Raw genomic sequence first — 19,399 nt, 5'->3', positions numbered from 1 at the left:
TCCTAAAGCATGGCTTCATGCCTTTACAAGCAGCCGCTTCTTTCCACTCATAAGCCAAAATCTCATGGACGGCCAGACCCTCGGGGAACCCTACCCTGGAAAAGGGGGCCTACCCGTGGCCGAAAAACCAGGGATTTTCATATCAAAAATACCCAAAGTAACCTTATACCCACCAGCCATGGGCTAGGGCAATGAGGGATAAAACATGGGCCAAACCGCGAGCTTCATTTACAATTTGCCCCTATTGTGCTCTTAGCTCTTATCGCCTGATTTAATATTGGAATTAGCAGCCGGCGTGGTGTCAGACGAGGCTGCGCATGCTGGCCTGTTCCGCTTTGAATAATGACTCCGGTTTAATTACAATGGTTTTTCCCTTGTGCACAAAGTGAATTACATTTGCTATTTCCAACCTATATGCTCATGGCTGGTATTGGCTTGTTTAATATTGTAAATTAGCACATTAGGGAAGCTGTATAAATAATAGAGTATTCCTAGCCATATGCAAGCTCAGCTTAGTCTCTTTTGCTTCTGTGCTATTGTAATATATATATATATATATATATATATAAATATATATATATACTGTATATATGTGTGTTTATATATATATATATATATGCTACATACACTATATGGACAAAAGTATTGGGACACCTGACCATTACACCAACAGGGAATCCATAGACATTAATATGAAGTTGTTTCCCCCCCTTTGCAGCTATAATGGCTTCGGCTCTACTGGGAAGGGGTTCCACAAGATTTTGGGGAGTTTCTGTGGGATTTTTGCCCATTCATCCAGTAGAGCGTCTGTGAGGTCAGGCACTGATGTTGGATGAGACGTCCGGCTCGCAATCTCCGTTCCGGTTCATCCCAAAGGTGTTCGATGGGGTTGAGGTCAAGATTTGTACGGCCGGTCAAGTTCTTCCACCCTAAACTCACCCAACCGTGTCTTTACGGACCTTGCTTTGTGCTCGGGGGCTACAGTCATGCTGGAACAGGAAGGGGTCTGCCCCAAACCGAGGCAAAAATGTTGGATACCTATATTTTTACAGTGTTCTTAAAGGGAAACAGACACCATTTTCTTATTACTAAGATCAGATTAAACATAAGTTTTTTAAAACAGTTGTAATTTTTGCCCAATAAAATAACGTTTTCTGGCCACTGCATATTAACTATTTAAAAATCTATGGAGGAACGGACTTCATTAGCATCGCCATAAAGCATCAGCTCAGTGTGGTGTTTGAGCCGGGAAAGTCACCCAAAATATCACCTGACTGACAGCAACGGCGGCTCCAGGTCTGCAGATGAAGGGGGTTTATTGGGACAATATGAGTAAAAAGAACTTTTTCCCCCAAAACAGGCTGTTCTCATTTTCACTTTGGTTTCGAAATGAAATAAAGAAGAAAGTGTATCTAATTCTAGTTATCCCTACAACTGCCACTTCTACTGTTATATTATAATTGGGAAAAAAAAAAACATTCTATTTTTTTTAATTGTCACATCCTTTCCTTAATTATTTGAAATCTTGCTAAATACCAAAGATAATGCGATGCCGCGAAAATTCCGATTACTCACAGAGACCTCACCGCCGCCGTTAAAACAACGCGTTCCCTCGAAGAAAGGTAATAAAATTCATTGTACGTTACAGTTTCTAACAGGGTGTACAAAGTGCGACTATTTCTAGAGAAACACACACATCACACCCTATCTTTTCTATTTGCATTGCAGTCAAGGAGATGGGGGGGGGGGTAGAGTTTTTATTACAGGAAAATACAGAATATTCGCATTGCCTTTTTTTGCTACAATCTCCTTGGAGACGAGATAGAGATCGTAGAACTTAAAATGTATAAAAGTATATCTGTTTATACAGCTTACAGTCCGTGGCTGAGGACAGAATATAACGGGTTCAGAATTAGGGATTTTACCTTTACTTCAGGGATACTTAACCCATCGCGTGCCAGAAGGGTGCAGAGCGCATTGCAAGGGTTAAACACGAAATATTTATTTTTAAGAAGGGCTATTTTTTTGGGGGGGGAAATTGTAAGAATAGAAATATATTTTTTTCGTCTGTGTTTTTAAATGTTTGGATTTCGAAGGGTTAAAGAGGCGTGGTTTAAAAACTGAGGCCAGGGCATGAGGGTGCAGAAGCCATGGGGTAGCACAAGGGGGCGCCGATGATCACGGGTGAGCAAATTATCCAGAGGAAAACTGGGGGCTGGGTGTGCGGCATGGGGGCAAGATGCGGGACATAGAATGGATACGGAGATAGCCTCGAGAGAGACATGGAAAAAAAACAGGTGTGAGAGTCAGGCAGGTGTAAGAGACAGATCACAGAGACAGCCTGGAGGCGATAGGAGAGACGGTGGGGATGTGAAACATTTAAATACGTAAAGTAGTAGAAGAAGGATATTCCAAACTCTTAGGATAAGCGATCGTGGCCTAAAACTAGAGGGGCTTGAATTAAGGAAGCTTTACTTCACCAAGAGGGTGGTAGATAAGTGGAACAGCCTCCCGGCAGAAGCGGTAGAGGGTAATACAGTGAGGGTATTAAACGTGCATGGGATAGACATACGGCTCCTGAATCTAAGACGAGACCAATGACTGATTAAGGTCTGAGTCTTTACCGCAGGAAAATTGATTGGGTGTATTGAGTCTGCACTGAATGTTCGTCTCTTATTCTAATTATTATTATTATTACATGCAAATTCATGCAAATGCACACGTTTAATGATTTTCACCTAGTAATATCTCATTTTGCCTCCTACAGCTGCATGCAGAGTACAGCTGAATACCGTCTGTGCATGCGCCGGTTTATTTTACGTTCAGCTGAAGCTCAGATTATTTTAGAGCAACTTGGTAGCCACAGTAGCCCCCCCACATACCCCTTCCATGCCAGTTTAGATCTAAGTTTGGAAACGTAATAATAATACGAATGCACCGAGGCTAAAAAAAAAAGCCCAGCAGCTGGAGAATTCAGCCAGAATCCTGCATTGAGTTCTCATTGACTGACAGCTATGCTGCCCAAGATGTTCTGCATCAGCTGGAGGTGCCCAGTCCCCAAAACTGAAAAATTTCACCCCTTTGACCCAACACCGAGTAAGTAATACCCTGACATACAATGTATGCGCTACATATCCAAAAACCCCTCATTTAACGATGACTATTATCATTATTTATATTTTTTTAATGATTTATTTATATTAATTTTTGCTGTTATTTATTTAGATAACGCCAACAATAACTTGCAAACATGAGCTGCTGTTTCTCGAAAACCCATATAATTCTTCTTAGTGTTTAATAAAGCGCTTTTAGAACTTTACAGAGAACGGATAATTTATGGGTAATCCATCGATCCTTCCTTCGTTATACCCGTTCCTTCCCCAATTAGACAACCGCTGCGTCCGCTTACAGTAGCCAAACCACTTCAGGAAAGCGCGGCATGGTACCCGACCTCCTTATGTGCCAGCCGAGCGACCCCCGTAGCTAGAAACCCACATAGTACATAACGTTAAAAGAATACACGGGATGGTTACACACACAGAACCCCGATTTGGGTTAAAATAAGTAAATAAAAAAAAATGTTTATTTTTCCTCCTTTGAAGATCGTACGAGGCTGGCTTTGTGTCTTGGGAGTTGCAGTCTCCCGTACCGTGGAGCCAGAGGCTGCCTTTTTTTTAATTTTGTTTTTATTTCTTTGCAATACGATTTAGCTCGGTTGCTGTTACCGGATACCGGATCAGGGCTCTCAAAGCAACAGATGCATCTTTAAATTCCGGCGACAGATACAGATAATCTCATACAGATTGCAAAGTCATAACCCCCCCTGGCCTAGTTTGAATTGCATCTTGCTCCCCCCCCCCCCTTCCAGAATTTTGGGCATTTTTAAAGGACTGTATCACGGTGACATTGCACTCTTTCTCTCCTTCTTCTCTTTATCCTCTTTCTTCCCCTCCTTTTTTCTCTACTCTGTTTCATCATTAATGCAACGCCTGCCCTCCTCTGTCTTCAAATATGACATCACGTGATATTGACTCCCAGCGATTCCCTGAAGAGTTAATGTATTCCGTGGTGGTGGTGGTGGTGGTGGTGATGGGGGGGTGTGGGGGGTGTGGCGAGCATGGAGAGACATGTGGGGGGAGGTGGGGAGGGAAGGGTTAGTGAAATGGGAAGAAGAAAAAAAAAAAAAAGAGAAAGGGAAGGTATTAGAGAGTTTACCGGGCTCTGATCGCAGAGAGAGAATAGAATTAAAAATGGAATAGGTGGGTTTTAGCAACACACAGGGAAAAAAAAACCAGGAGAGTTTAAGGACAATGATTTATAAGAGGAACGTCTGGCGGAAATCATTCACTCATCAACTCTGAATCCGGCGCACTGCAGTTCCCGGGATGCGAATTACTGATGCGGACATCTGTTGGAGAAAGATTCGATACAATGTATTCACCTGATTCCTTCCCGGCCGTTCGGGGATAAAGCCACGCATGGTGGGATTTCTACTTTTTTCTTTTTGGGGAGGGCGATCGTAGAGTTGAGGATGGAACAGATGACCTGGCTGCTAGGACAACACCCGTCGGCGTCTGCTTCCCAACGTTAGCTTTTCGTTCCTGAATTCTACTTGCCCAGGGTGCTTCATGCAGACAAAAGAAGGAGAGACCTGCGGGTGCTCTGTGCGCCCTTTATTCCCCAATATAACCTAAAAAATCACCTTCTGTCTCAGCAGGAGAGAATTAAGATTTTTTTTTGGGGGGGGGGGGGGGGTTGTTTCCCGGAGGCCAATATTCCACGGCGTTCATCCCAGCCAGATGCGGTTTCCAGCCTGTGGTTCTGCAGCACTTGACTGCCTCATCCCTGACACAAAGCTCTCCAGAGTTAGAAGTCCTTTTCTGGCACGATTGTAACGTACGCCGCTTGCTAATTTAATATATATATAAAAAAAGGATCGGCTTGATTTATAAGAACTGTTGCTGCGTCTAACTTGGAATAACTCATCTATTTTATTAGGATAAAGATATATTTGTATCCAGGATGTTCCGACGTCCGAGTAGGAGGACACTGATTGTTGCTGGTTCTGTTTCACGCTCGGCGACCCTGGTGGGGAAATATTGACCCGGTCTTATAGATGGACTTTAGACACCTCTCCGTGGGCATTTATGACCGGAAAACCCTTGGAAACTCAACATTCTGGCTGAAACCAGTCCCTGTGGGTGAGCTGAGATGTCCTTTCGTCGATTTCGTGCGGAGACACTGAGGCTGACAGACGGCAGTACCTTCATCACCGCTTTAAGAAAGGACTAAAACTACCTTAAAACTTATTTTTTTTATAGAGCAGTCCGTATCAAAGTATCTCCCTGCTCTGATCTGGGTGCCTCCCCCCCCCCCCCGACTGGTTGAGAAACCATTTCTAAAGTCCATAGGTAGCATATGCTCCGTTACCTTAGTTCAAAAAAGGAAATATATATATTTTTGGGCTTGAGCCACGGTTGTCTTTACCCGCAGAGTGCCAGATGTCTTAAAGATACATAAGAGCACCAAAAGACATCTATAGTGTGTATCCCCTCTTCTTTGATTCCGCCTCCTACTCCCTGGAGTCCCAGCTCCAACTCCAGGACCATATCAATTATCCTAGAAGATCGACTTGGCTATCAGCAAGGACGCTAGGGGTCCAGTCGGAAGGTGCTGTTGTTGATGGCACTGCGCATCGGGACGGCTTGGTTTGGGCAAGTCCTGCGTAGAGTTTCTGGGTTCCAGGGCACCTGGTCCAGAAGGTCCAGCAGTCTCTTGTGTCTTTCTTCTTCCCAGGAACACGAGCAGGGAGTGGGGAGAGGTGACCAGCCCTGCAACCATCAACACCACCACCAACACGACCATCCTCTTCACTCTCACTCCCCAGGCATCCAGCCTAGCCATTGCTGTCTGCAACTTCCCACTGGCTGCTGCGTCCTCTCAGACAGGACGAGGGGACATGATCCCCTCACTAGCCGGCTGCTGGTGGCCATGAAGCGGCAGAATGTGCGGACTCTGTCCCTCATCATCTGCACGTTCACTTATCTTCTCGTTGGGGCCGCTGTATTCGATGCCCTGGAGTCCGACTACGAGATGCGAGAGGAGGAGAAGCTTAAAGCCGAGGAGATCCGCCTCAAGGGAAAATATAATATTACCAACGAGGACTACAGGCAGTTGGAGCTGGTCATCATGCAGTCCGAGCCCCACCGGGCTGGAGTCCAGTGGAAATTTGCTGGCTCTTTTTATTTTGCCATCACTGTCATCACAACAATAGGTGAGTGACACTTGGGAAACTTAGCGTTGGGCGAATTTGTCACGGGGGAAAAATGTGAAGCGACTGAGGACACAATTCACAATCCTCTGGAACAGAAGAGTAAATCTGTATCCTAGTAGCTGTTGGGTTCACAAATTCACTCGCTCTCAACCAGTATGATTGGAATTGTAACCACAATTTGTCCACCCGCTCTAGAACTCTTATGTAATCCGTGTTCTTCTTCTTAATTCGTCTTCTGTTTGGCACAAGTTAAAATGTGGGATTGGTTATTAAACAGGTAACATGATATAATGGGCAAATTACTTGGATTTGTTGAAAACCCCCAGAAAGTTTTTAACGGGGAATCTATGTCTGCTCTCTAATATTCGCACTTTGAGGGTGACAGAAAAGGCTTGCTAAGCATAATTTCATTCTTTGTGGTCGCATCTGTTGGAAGATCTGAAGCGAGCGCCGATACCCTATACACTGTTTTGTGTAAATAGAATACTATATATTTACCGAATGCTGTTTGAACGTTGTTGTAGATGGTGTCGAACAGGCTGTAGCGTTTTTTTTTTTTACTATGGCATGAAGAGAAGTTCATGAATTACAGGGGAAAAAAAAAGATAATTCACAATCTTATCTCCCAAGTAAATGAATGTGTGCTCCTTGTGGCTGTTTTAAATCATCCGCATTGATTTAACCAGTTCTGTGTATTCTGTACACATCATTAACCTAGGGATTTGTAATTTTCTCTGATCTGTGGATTGGAGAGCTTCATCCGATACTCTGTCTTGCTGTACTTAGTAAACCAGGACGTTAAGCCAACCAACTAACTAATTAATCAACTAACCAAAGTATAAACGCACTGTTAGGGCCATATTTATATAACAAGCATTGACCAATCAGCATGAAGATTTCACTGGTTTCCATGGTGATTGCTCCACATCAGTACTCTGCCAACCAACTCAAGCGCTATATAAATATTTGTCTATGCCTTTAACAAGCATATGGACCGCTGTCATAACCTCAGAACCCCCCGGTAGACCTTATTTAACTCAAAATGTCCTTCCTTATCCTATTTTTTACAGCAGATTTTTACATTTCCTTTTTTATTCTAAGCCTTACTTTTGAAAGAAGAGTTAATGGGACAAAGGAGAAAATACATAACTCGAGAGTAATTTTTTAGGGTAATCCTTGCTTTTCCCATCTCCACCAGACCTCCTAGACCCGTATCTACTACATCCCATTGTTTGTAAAGGATTATTCAAGAACCATTACATAATATGTTACTTTTTACCCATATACTGAGTCACTGGCTGTTTAAATTTGGAAGCTGAGTAATTTATTTTGGTTTGGAGAGGGTGACATCTATTAATAGAATATTGTATTATAAACCTATATATATATAGATATAGATTAATAATTTCATAAATTTAATTAAGGAAGAATATTTTTTGGATTGTATGTTGGAAAAGATGGTATCTTTTCACCTAAAAAAATTCTTCCCTTAAGGGCTTTTTTTGTGCATGTACCTTTAAGGCTAAAAAAAAGATGCTGCTTGAAATTGGTAAAGTGGGATAATTAACCCATTTTCTAGGAAAAACTACCTCCAAACGAATCAGATTGGGTGCATCTATAATGAACATCAGCGATCGTGCGCGTAAAATGCGGAACATTGGGGAAAAAAAGGGTTAACAATTCTAAAAAAAAAAATCAATGTTCGTTTATTGATACAGATGAGAGCGTTGGGAGCGCAAGGGTTAATTCTTCCGCCGCTCTACCCTTTGAAGTCTTATTTTTAGAATCCTTCGGAGTGTTGATTATGTATTCATTTTCAAGGAATATTCTAATATTAGATTAGATTAACCTAGAAGATTTAACACGTAGTAATCCCCTGCCATTCCCGGAGTATGTTGAGTATTTTAAGAACATTTTTTTTTGTTTGCTAGCGGAACATGGGGAATATTCCTTAATTTTTTTTATTATCAGGCCAAAAAAGATGCAAAATACTGTGAAAACTAGTCCCCCCCCCCGACAGCATGAAGTTTGTATGTACTATAATTACTTAATGAGCCAAACATATAATAATATCTATCCTATCTATTTATAAATATATCTATTACTCCATCATCTGCCTAATCCACACACAAGTAAAATTACATATTTATTTTTTTTAGGGGGAAAAAACTTGAAAATGGGGCAAGGGTCCAAAAATATTATTACATAATTTAGCAACAGAGATCCCCCCCCCACCACCATTTCTTCTCTTTCTTCTTTCTTAGCACTGCCTGCCTGTGCTTTAACCCATTGAACGCTTATGGGGTACGGGCAGCCCACGCAGGGTTAAACTCATGTAAACTGCCTTGTGGCATCCGACAACTGATGTAAATAGACTAAGTCACAGGAGGGTTTAAATGAAATGAATTTTAAGATGGATGAATTACCCTGAAGTGACTTTCCTACCTCCCCATCTGGAAATTTTTAACCGTTTAAATCCCAAAGCCCCTCCCGGAAAGCGTTCGTCTTGTATAATAGGGCAACGGATTGCGTAATTGGGGCGTTATTGCATTCACTACTGTAATTTACTTATATATATATATAATATAATATATATATATATAGTGGGTAGAATCACTGGTGATGAAATGTGTGTTGACTCGCATCCCTAGCTTCTGGAGTCTGGTGCTGAAAAGGACAGCTCCCCGCAGTACAAGTCCTGCAGTGCCTTCAAGAAACCAAAAATAGCATCTTGCTACATGGCATTCTTTAACTCTTTCCCCTCTGGACCCTGAGGCTACGGTTTGCCTACGCCTCTGACAGGCAAAAGGATTAACCCTTTCGAGGCTAGCCAAACATTTGCCCTCCCCGTCTCTCTCTTTGCGTACATAAAAAAAAAAAAAAAAAAAAGAATATTTAAATAAAATCAATGTTAATGAATAACGAGAAGACCGAGGTTTAGCTTTTATTGTCTTACTATGATAACATCACCCACTTGGGGGGGGGGGGAGGGGGGGGGTATAACTGTAGGATAAAGAAGTGAGCAAATAGAAATGTGGTTAAACCCATCTGCCCTGTAATGGAAATTAGCAGTGATGTATTGCAACACACGCCACACGGAGCGGCAGACATCTGCTGCCCCCCCCACCTTAAAATATAACGAAATATTCCGAAATGGATATAGAAATCATATGTTGAATTTAGTGATTCTTTTACCATTTGGAGAACTATGGAAGCCTCTTTATATTACTCCTGATTTGTTTAAATTAAGTATTGTGTCAATAGTCGGATGAGATGGAGTGCGTAAATAAAATTGTGTGTGCACACTCATATATATATATACACACACACACATATATATACATATATATATATACATATATATACACATATATATATATATATATATATATATAGATAGATATAGATATAATGTACACAGTATATATATATATATATATATATATATATATATATATATATATATATATATATATAAATAAACCAAAGGTGACCATATGGCCGCCTGCTATAAATACCATACAATATTAATGAACCGTTCATACTCTGTTGACATAAATCCTGTGCATCCCGTTGTATATTGTAACTGTACTTGATACACGTGATCGAGTAATAATACTGGGAATGTGGGGGGCTCGTCCTGGTAGATTGGGTGGTCTTTGGGCGGTCGTTGGGTGATTACCGAGTCTCTGTACCCTGCTTGTGTCTTTTTTTTCCCCACTTGTGTTCTTGTCTAAGCGTGAGAATGTTACAAGCAAAGTCAGATAAGATCTACCAGAGTCACTGTAAAAGAAATTGAACAGCAAATCACATTTCGTACACTGGCTTTATGCATAGCCCAGGCAATTTGATTTTGCACAACCTTTGGCCCTCTATTGGCCTTTCCTGGGAGGCTGTTCTGTGCACCCACTGCTTTTCCTGTAAGGTAGCAGCTTCCTTGCACTGCTCTTTTAGCCTTGCGTCCTCCGGGGTCATGTCGTTATCACTGACACTGGTCTACTGTTCCTTTGATATATACTTCTTTCATGTGTGTTGCTGAACCTTTCCATATATCGGCTCTACTTCTGTGTTATCTACTCTCTCATTCAACGGGCGTACATTAACCCTTCTGGGTACTAGGAGATGGGAAATCTAAAGCATTGCTTATCCTCATGGCTCTCAAAGGGTTACTACAACCTACTCTGCCATGACGGGGATTGAGTATTGAGGCTTAACCCTACAGGAGAAATATCTAGCTAATTTTTCTAAGAATTTCCATTTTTCGGCAAAGAGAAAAAAAATCTATTCACAATTTTGAACTCATATATGAGTATTCATATTCAGTGAACGCAAAGTAGTCGGCAACAGGAAAATTGAACCAATCATTGAGAAACCGCTTAATTTCTATCATATTTTGGGGGGTATATCTTGAGTTTTGCGAATACACTCATTTCCGAGATAGAGTTCTCCAGTGGTGGACTAAGGATAATGAGAATTGTAGTAGAATAGTTGGATGGTTGTGATGGGCATCACTTTCAGCTGGGGGGAGATAATGCTATAATGATAGGATATTTCTAATCTAACTAAAACAAATGGCAAACCCATAATTTATAGTTCTAGACTTTTTTTATGGCAAAGCAAACCCCTGCTACCGTTTTTTAATGCGGAATACAGAGAGATTTCCTCCAATAATTGTAGAGAAGGAAATACAAACTTAATGGGATCTTCGCATGGGGTGTGAAAATCATTTCCAGAATCCAGTTAAGCGCTGAGATTAAAAAAGAAAAAACGAGAACGACGCAGTCTCTCTCTCTGATGATGTGGCTGCTAAACACCAAGTTGTCGGGAGAGTAGAGTAGACTGCGGGTGTTGGGAGGGCTGTGGGATTCCGTTTTGTAGCCAATCGCTGCTTCTATCTCCTTTCTGATTTACTGCAGTGGGTTGTAGTCCTGATGCACCTAATGGGTATTACTACTTAAATAAAAGAAGATAATGCTACAGACAATTCACGTTAACACATAATGACAGATGCCCAGTTCATGTTTTAAATGAAAACTTTAAGCATTAATTGTAATAGACTACTTTCCCATCCCTTCTTTTCTTTTTCTTAATGTAATCCCATCCCTTCTCTTGGACGCCTCATTTCTGTCCTTCCTCCCCTTTTCCCCTCCCTTCTATCTTTCCTTCCTAGCTTTCCTCTTTATTAATTCTTCATTTCCTTTCATTTCCTTCCTTCCCTTTACCATTAATTTATTTCCTTACTCTCTCACCTGTCTTACTTTTCACCTTTCTTTATTCCTCTCCCATATTCCTTTCTTCATTTCCCCCTCCTCCCTACCTTTCTTCTAGCTTACTTTCATTTCCTTGCTTCTCTTTCCTTTCTCCCTTCATTCCTTTCTCCCTTCCTTTTCCCCTGTTTCTTCCTTCCTTCTACCCCCTTCCTTTCACCTTCTCTTCCTACTTCATTCCCTTCCACTTCTCTCCTTCCTTCCTTCCTTCCTTCCTTCCTTCCTTCCTTCCTTCCTTCCTTCCTTCCTTCCTTCCTTCCTTCCTTCCTTCCTTCCTTCCCCTTCTCTTCCTCCTTCCTTCCTTCCTTCCTTCCTTCCTTCCTTCCTTCCTTCTTCTCTTCCTCCTTCCTTCTTCTCTTCCTCCTTCCTTCCTTCCTTCCTTCTTCTCTTCCTCCTTCCTTCCTTCCTTCTTCTCTTCCTCCTTCCTTCCTTCTCTTCCCCTTCTTTCCTTTCCTCCCTTAGTTCTTTTCTTTCACTCCATCCTTTCCTATCCCATCCCCCTAGCGGTTACAAATACATTGCAGACACACCAATTGCTTGTTTATTTCTAAATGGCTGTTATTCATTCTACTGAATATTATCAGGTGATTAGTCACAGGTGAGTTTATCGATCGTAAAATCACACAAATAAATAGAAATCCTGTATTTACTGGCAAAACCCCTCGGAAGTTAGAAAAGCTTTACCGTATTATGAAACTTCTTGTCCTTGGTTACGGAAGGTCGGCGTGTCAATGCCATTCCGAGCAGCCCATTTTAGATATACGCTCCGTCATAAATCATCTTATTGAAAGAGTCTATAGAAAGTAAATTGCTGTAAACACAAGACACAATTTATTCTCTCTCTTGGTGACGGGGCTGGTGGTTTAAAGACGCAAAATGGGGTTATTAGTAATTACTGTATACCAGACTTTAGGGATCATATTTGGAAAAGGAGAGAGAGAGAATGTGATAGAAACATTTAAATACTTAAATTTGATTTAATAAATTACAGAAGGGATGTTTATTTCAAAGGAGTTGACATGTTAGAACAAGAGGTCATAATCTAACATCAATGGGTCAGATGCTTAGATGGAGTTTAGGGATGTTTTACTTTACTAAGAGGGTGGTAGATAAATGGAACAGCCTCTCAGAAAAGGTGGTAGAGGCTAATATAGTAACATGCATACATACAGGGTGTTTAAAGATGCATGGGCCTATAGCTCCTGAATTTAAGATGAGGCCAAGGACTGATTAAGGATAGACGGCTAGATCCTGTCGCCAAAGGCAAACTATGTCGACTGAAAGCTACAGGATTCACATTGAATTATATGATCATTTTTAAGAGAATAAAGAAAGGTTCTATAAAGTCAAGGGTAATTTCCATATGAACTTTGATAAATTGTCTTGTATAAATACAATATTCATGAATAAATTAAACCTATAGGTCAACATTCTGTCAAAGAATACAGTGGAGCCAATAGAAGACAGATGTATGCACTGCTTTTGGCTGTGTTTAGTTAATACGTTTTATATATATATATATATATATATATATATACACAGTATAGACACCGACCATCCGTAACATTATGAGCACCTGCCTAATATTGTGTCGCTCCCCCTTTTGACCCGTCGAGGCATGAACTCCACTAGACCTCTGAAGCTGTGCTGTGGTATCCGGCACCGAGACGTTAGCAGCAGATTCTTTAAGTCCTGTAAGTTGCGGCCCCCATGGACACGTCCCGGTGCCGCGCGTTCTCCAGGTAAGCGACGCACCCGGCCACCCACGTGATTTAAAATAAAACGGGATTCATCCGACCGGCCGCCTTCTTCTTTATTGCTCTTAGGTCCAGTTCTTCTGCTCACGTGCCCGTTGTAGGCGCTTTTGGGGATGGACAGAGGTCAGCATGGGCTCCCTGACTGGTCTGCTGCTACCCGGCCCCCATACACAACAAACTGCGATGCGCTGCGTGTTCTGACTCGTTTCTATCAGAACCGGCAGTAACTTTTCAGCAATTTGAGCTACAGAATGGGCTGCCCCCCCCCCCGTGCATTAATGAGCCTCGGCCACCTATGACCCTGGAGCTGGTTCACCACTTTTCCTTCATTGGACCACCTTTGACCCCTGCAGACCGGGATCCCCCCACAAGAGCTGCAGTTTGGGAGATGCTCTGGCCCGGTCGTCTCCCAATCAAAATTTGGCCGTCGTCAAAGTCGTTGAGATCCTTACGCTGCCCGTTTTTCCTGCTTCTAACATCAACTTTGAGGATGACATGTTCAGTTGCTGCCTAATATCCCCCCCCCCACTGACAGGCGCCATGATAACAAGATTTTCATAATAATATCATATTATCAGCGTTATTCACTTCACCTGTCAGTGGTCAGAATGTTATGGCTGATCGGAGTTTATATATATATATATAAACACATTGAAACTTCTCTTTCTTTAGCAATATGTCTTAACGTGTTATTATCAAATGATATATTGTTTTTAATGTTACTGTTACTGTGTTGTAATAGCGCTATTGAATCCGCTGACGCTCTATAAGTAAATGTCATTTCATTCCTTAGCTCTTTGTTATTGAAATTGTTAAGTGTAAATGGCACATAGGTATATCTGCCTTTTGTGACGGGAGTGGGTTAACTCACGGCTATTCAGTGCTGATCATAGAAGCAGCCGGTGTGTTAATGTTGTAAAGCGAGAGGGTGGTTCATGCTGACAAATACATCTCTTCAAACAATGGCGCTATAGCGCACAACAAAGCCGTAATCTGTAGGGTTTGTGTTTAAGACTCGATGTTGCTGAGGTCCGAGCATCTGATTGTTTCCAACCCCGTACCTTGCTGTCCGCTTTCAGTCGCTGTCATAGATGGGGGGGTCACTCTTTGTGTCCTCTTTTAATTTGAAGAAGCTACCGGACCAGTTGAGCAGCTACCTTTACTGTTTTTGGTGTCTTTAGAGAAACCCCATATGCTTTAATGCGGGTTGTTGGGTAGTCCATAAAGATCACGATTTACATAAGTGATGAGTCCAGGACCGGCCCAAAGCCCAGCACAAGTATTTTCATGGGCAGCAATGATTTGAAAGGGACACTCCAGTGCCTAATGCAGCCCCGACCAGAGAATGCATATTAAAGTAGTACCTTGTAAGTAATTTAATATGCATTTGTTTAAAAACCTAAGAAAACTAAAACACCTTACTTTTAGGAGAAGCTGCAGCTCCTACACCTAGAAAAAATGATTGGAAGATGTGTCGCTTGACTCTTCCACGTCTACTAATCTAAATCCAGGTCATTGCAATCATCAACAACATTGTCTTCCTCGATGACCATATGGGCAGAATGTGGAGTAAGGTCCACTCCTGCTGCAAGAGTAGACCTTCTCTTTTCTTCCTCACTATCTTCTGGACCAAAAATAGATCTGCGGCTATCATCCGACCGTCTTTGCTCTGGGGAGTGCTGGTAGCGGTAGCACAGCTAGTGGTTTTATTCCATGTTTCACCATAGAATAGCTTACAAGCTGTCTTCGCCCAGGATCCCACCGAGTTACCAGCACATAACCCTCAGTGAGTCCTTGGTTGTAAATAAAACCGTGCCTTACTTTGGTGGGTGAGGTGGACACGATCACTAGTAGTAGATCGAGGACGTTCGGTACTGCTGCGGGTGCCGCATGCGGCTCGTTGTAGTTCCACTTCTGACTCCGAGCAAGAAGACTTCTGCCTACTTGGGTCTGAAATACCGGGGGTCACCTGGACTACTACCCTGCCCAACCCACAAAAACCAGAATCACTCCTCATCACGGACATTTCCAAATGTTTTGTACTCGCCGGTAAAAATGGAAAAAAACTACTTAGGAATCTCGCACGGTCAAATACCTGACGTTGTCACCGATATTTATGAGTGAACATGATAAGATATTTTTTTTTGTGCTCTCCACAAACGCTGGTAGAATAATTGGGCAATTTATATTTCTTATAAATTAAACTCTACTCAGTAACACCATATTTATTCAATAAACAACTAAAACAAGACAAGTGTCTTCTTTCATCACAAATGTTTGTTTTGTGTTGACCAAAAACTAAATTTCGGCATTAGTTATATAAATTCTATACATACTCTTCTCCAACTCACCCCAAAACAGTACATTTTCTGCACTAATATAAACTATTAACTTGCAGCATGAGTATGAATAATGAGCATCAGTCTCGGCCTCTGCCAAGCTCTGCACTCCAACTCTCATCAGTTAAAATGGCGTCCGCACACATATTTTTAATGCTTGCCCCTCCCCTTGGAAATGCTGATTGGCCAGAGTGAAAAAAAAGTAAGGGAAAACTCCCATACTTATACATATATATATATATATATATATATATATATATATATATTATATATATATATACTTATACCTGAAGAGTTCCTAGGTAAGCATACCACCTAGGTGTCCTGGTGTCCACAGGGCATTCCTGATTTCCATGTACTGTTGCATTGTCCAACGTAACCGACGCTCTGTTCTGCTTTTTTGCGGGCTGTGCTGCTTGTGGGGCAGTCGGGAAGACCCTCTGATCTCCGCTGACCGGCCCAGGGGGCTGTACAATCAATAGAAGTCTGGGCTGTGGCAGCACAGACCTCCATTACAGCTCCCATGCGGCCACCTCGTGCTGTGACGTGGCTCTTTGGGTAAGGCACGTTGACCCACCACGTCCTCTACATGCATATATATATATATACTTATATACGTGTAACCTTATACACCACAGAGATTGCCTACTTATTGTTGCAAAATGTTCTTTTCAGAGTTAACATAAAAATAAATTTTTACTATCATGCATATTCAATACATTATAATTAAGCTCATGACATAAAGACGAATTTAGTTATGACACATACAATATGTGCCGAACAATGATTTATTATACATTGTTTCATAGTAGGAATATAATTCCATCATCTGAGCGTTTAATAAAAGCCTTTCAAATTAACGAGACAAAGAAAATTAGGTTATGTTCACTGTCACTGTTTGTGAAGTTTAAGAAGTCATTTCAAACTGTATTAGGTCATGTAACTACAGTTGCCACCTGTCCTGGATTTTTAGCTGAGCAGTCATTATGCAGCCTTCGGAGCCAGCTGAACATTTCTCTTGCCAATATACCATGTGATTATTTTTTCATGTGTTTCGCTATGTTAACGCAAATTTTCCATTTTATCATTAAAAATATCATAACGTGCAAGTGTAAAGAAAACACCCGTGGTCGGGTCCTACCTGGTAGGACCGAGTGACCTCTCATCCCTGCCCCCCCCTTCCAGGTGGCCTCCACGCTGGTCACCGAGGACCCCGGGTTCTCCACCATCCAATATGGCGGATGCAAGAATCAAATTAATGGGGAACCGACACATGTGTCTAGGTATCGCCATAGCCTATGGATTTCTGCATACTGCTGCTCCTCCTTCCATTTCCCTGGCAACGGAGGCATACCTTGGTTACCAGGAAGTATAAAAATCCTCTGCACCGTGCCCTCAGTACTAGGCTATTCTGAGACTGTGCACAAGATACCCCAGCGTTATTGCTCCATTTCCTGTTCTCGCTCCCTGATCCTTCCATGTGGCTTCCTAGTTACCAGGCTACCTGCTGCCCACCTCGACTTTGGAACTGTTCCTGACTACAGTCTTCCCACTCCTTCTGCTTTGACGTTTTGGATTACCTGAACCTCTATTATGTCCCTGGCATTGGTTTCCAAACCCAAACGCGACGAGGTTATCAACCTCCATGGTAGGCTACCAGGAGCTCTCTGTCTTCTGGGGGAAAGGCTTACATGAAGGGGAGGGGCTAGCTCCATACAACCCCTAGTGGGCGGGGAGCAGGGGAAAGTGGGTGGGGAGTTGAAGCAATGTGGGATGACAGTAGACATGGTCATCTGCTGCTGCCCTACTAGGAAAAATGAGAATCCTGTCTAATTTTCTTGTTTCCATTGGCTTCCTCTACTGAAAGCAATACCATTACATAAGTTATGGTGGGTAAAAGGTGATGGAAACCCTTCCACTTAAATTTAAGGGGTAAATAGAAGTATTATTAAACACCCATCTACACACACCAGACAAGCCAGAAGGCTTGTTTTTCCCTCAGAAATCTCATGGTGCTTTCACAACCACAAGGGATTCTGGGTAGGCACATGCAAACAAGGTTAACAATTATCACCTTTGCCTCTATATCCACTTTATACATGGATTCCTTGAAAGTAATTGCCCGCTGTACAAGACAGCCTTTAGACAAAACTCAGAAAGAGGTACAATAGCCAGATCACCACTCATGGACAGCTGTTTCGTCCTTCATGGGACTCGTCAGCATGAGGTTGTGATACTGGCTTAATAGTATGAGGCTTGGGGTAACTAAGAAATACCATTACATAAGTTATGGTGGGTAAAAGGTGATGGAAACCCTTCCACTTAAATTTAAGGGGTAAATAGAAGTATTATTAAACACCCATCTACACCCACCATAACTTATGTAATGGTATTTCTTAGTTACCCCAAGCCTCATACTATTAAGCCAGTATCACAACCTCATGCTGACGAGTCCCATGAAGGACGAAACAGCTGTCCATGAGTGGTGATCTGGCTATTGTACCTCTTTCTGAGTTTTGTCTAAAGGCTGTCTTGTACAGCGGGCAATTACTTTCAAGGAATCCATGTATAAAGTGGATATAGAGGCAAAGGTGATAATTGTTAACCTTGTTTGCATGTGCCTACCCAGAATCCCTTGTGGTTGTGAAAGCACCATGAGATTTCTGAGGGAAAAACAAGCCTTCTGGCTTGTCTGGTGTGTGTAGATGGGTGTTTAATAATACTTCTATTTACCCCTTAAATTTAAGTGGAAGGGTTTCCATCACCTTTTACCCACCATAACTTATGTAATGGTATTTCTTAGTTACCCCAAGCCTCATACTATTAAGCCAGTATCACAACCTCATGCTGACGAGTCCCATGAAGGACGAAACAGCTGTCCATGAGTGGTGATCTGGCTATTGTACCTCTTTCTGAGTTTTGTCTAAAGGATGTCTTGTACAGCGGGCAATTACTTTCAAGGAATCCATGTATAAAGTGGATATAGAGGCAAAGGTGATAATTGTTAACCTTGTTTGCATGTGCCTACCCAGAATCCCTTGTGGTTGTGAAAGCACCATGAGATTTCTGAGGGAAAAACAAGCCTTCTGGCTTGTCTGGTGTGTGTAGATGGGTGTTTAATAATACTTCTACTGAAAGCAGGAAGTGAATCTAAGTATGCTTCCTGTGCATGCATTGCAGCTCTCCCACTGAAACCATGGGGGTGTTTCATACAACATACAGACATAACTGGTGCAATACAAGCTGGGCTACCAAATAACGGTGGTCCCTAAAGGTACATATTAGGACCAAAGTACTAACGGGCTTCATATTGGTCAACTTTTGAGCATCTGAGACGGCCTTTAGTGTCTATCTTGGTATTGTTTTCAGCTCCATAGAGAAAGAAATGAGAGCAGATGCCATAGAATCATCACAATCCGTTTACCTTCAGCTGATGGTTAGTGGAATAAACTTAATTTGCTGTTTCACGTATCAGAACCATATTCTGGTTCATTGCACTGGTGTAAATTAAACATTACACACCGTATTGTGCGTCTGATGTGAATTCTAATGTTTTGTTTTAAAGATACTTCCCTTTTATGCTTCATCCTTCAAAAAAAAAAAAGTCAGTGGAAATTGATCCAGCTGTGCCTCTGCCATTCAAAATGAAGTCATTGTCTTCATTGTGATGGACTTCAAAGTGTCAGAGAGCTTTTTGCCCTCTGTGTGTATTGTCGAGTTGTGTACACATGAAAGTGGGGCCATCGGAGCTTCGGAAAGCTG

The 19,399-nt window shown here is 41.9% G+C and overlaps 1 protein-coding gene across 1 annotated transcript in view; it reads left to right on the top strand.

Moving 5' to 3' along the window:
• The first annotated feature begins 5,988 nt into the window (after positions 1–5,988).
• KCNK9 (potassium two pore domain channel subfamily K member 9) overlaps positions 5,989–19,399 on the top strand; it is a 54,827-nt gene continuing 41,416 nt past the window's right edge. The window contains exon 1 of the mRNA XM_089477448.1: positions 5,989–6,274. Coding sequence (XP_089333574.1) covers positions 5,992–6,274 — 283 coding nt within the window. The 5' untranslated portion in view covers positions 5,989–5,991. The remainder of the gene's footprint in view (positions 6,275–19,399) is intronic.

The sequence above is a fragment of the Sceloporus occidentalis genome, unplaced genomic scaffold (genome assembly GCF_023333645.1).
Source record: "Sceloporus occidentalis isolate IW3139 unplaced genomic scaffold, rSceOcc1.0.p SCAF_11, whole genome shotgun sequence".
Taxonomy (NCBI): domain Eukaryota; kingdom Metazoa; phylum Chordata; class Lepidosauria; order Squamata; family Phrynosomatidae; genus Sceloporus; species Sceloporus occidentalis.
The sequence above is the reverse complement of the archived record's forward strand: the minus strand, read 5'-3'. Positions and strand labels throughout refer to the sequence as shown.